Source organism: Camelina sativa, unplaced genomic scaffold (genome assembly GCF_000633955.1).
Source record: "Camelina sativa cultivar DH55 unplaced genomic scaffold, Cs unpScaffold11614, whole genome shotgun sequence".
NCBI lineage: Eukaryota > Viridiplantae > Streptophyta > Magnoliopsida > Brassicales > Brassicaceae > Camelina > Camelina sativa.
Window position 1 is genome coordinate 1 of NW_010932659.1, and position 368 is coordinate 368.

General features: G+C 46.2%; 1 protein-coding gene across 1 annotated transcript; it reads right to left on the minus strand.

The window, feature by feature from the left end:
- Nucleotides 1–5: 5 nt before the first annotated feature.
- Nucleotides 6–362, minus strand: LOC109131993 (BON1-associated protein 2-like; the record flags this gene model as incomplete). The annotated part of the gene is made up of 1 exon (XM_019243152.1): nucleotides 6–362. A coding segment is annotated over one exon (357 nt), but the record flags the coding sequence as incomplete, so codon positions are not given.
- Between the last annotated feature and the right edge of the window lie 6 nt (nucleotides 363–368).

A 368-nucleotide genomic window follows, 5' to 3' on the forward strand; every position in this document is an offset into this window, starting at 1 on the left:
ACCGCAATGTTTAGGAGGCCGTGAGGGCGGCCCGAGGCACGAAGAACCTCTAGGGTAACAAATCTCATAGCTGAAGAAGGGCTGACAAGGTCACTTATTAAGGCTTGTACCGTGCCAACATGAATGTCTTTGAACCAATGTAATGCATAGATCTCTATAACAACTATTGATGTGGCATCGTAGAGTGCTTCCTCATCAAGACGAAACACAAACTTGTCGTTCCATGTAGGGCTTGTTCCACCCGTATTGTCGACTCGAGTCGTCAATTTACGCTCTGGATCAATCCAAGCGATAGCATATGTCTTCATACACCGTGCCACAGGCGCTAATTCTTGGGCCGAAATAATATTCAGCTCCAAGATTTGACA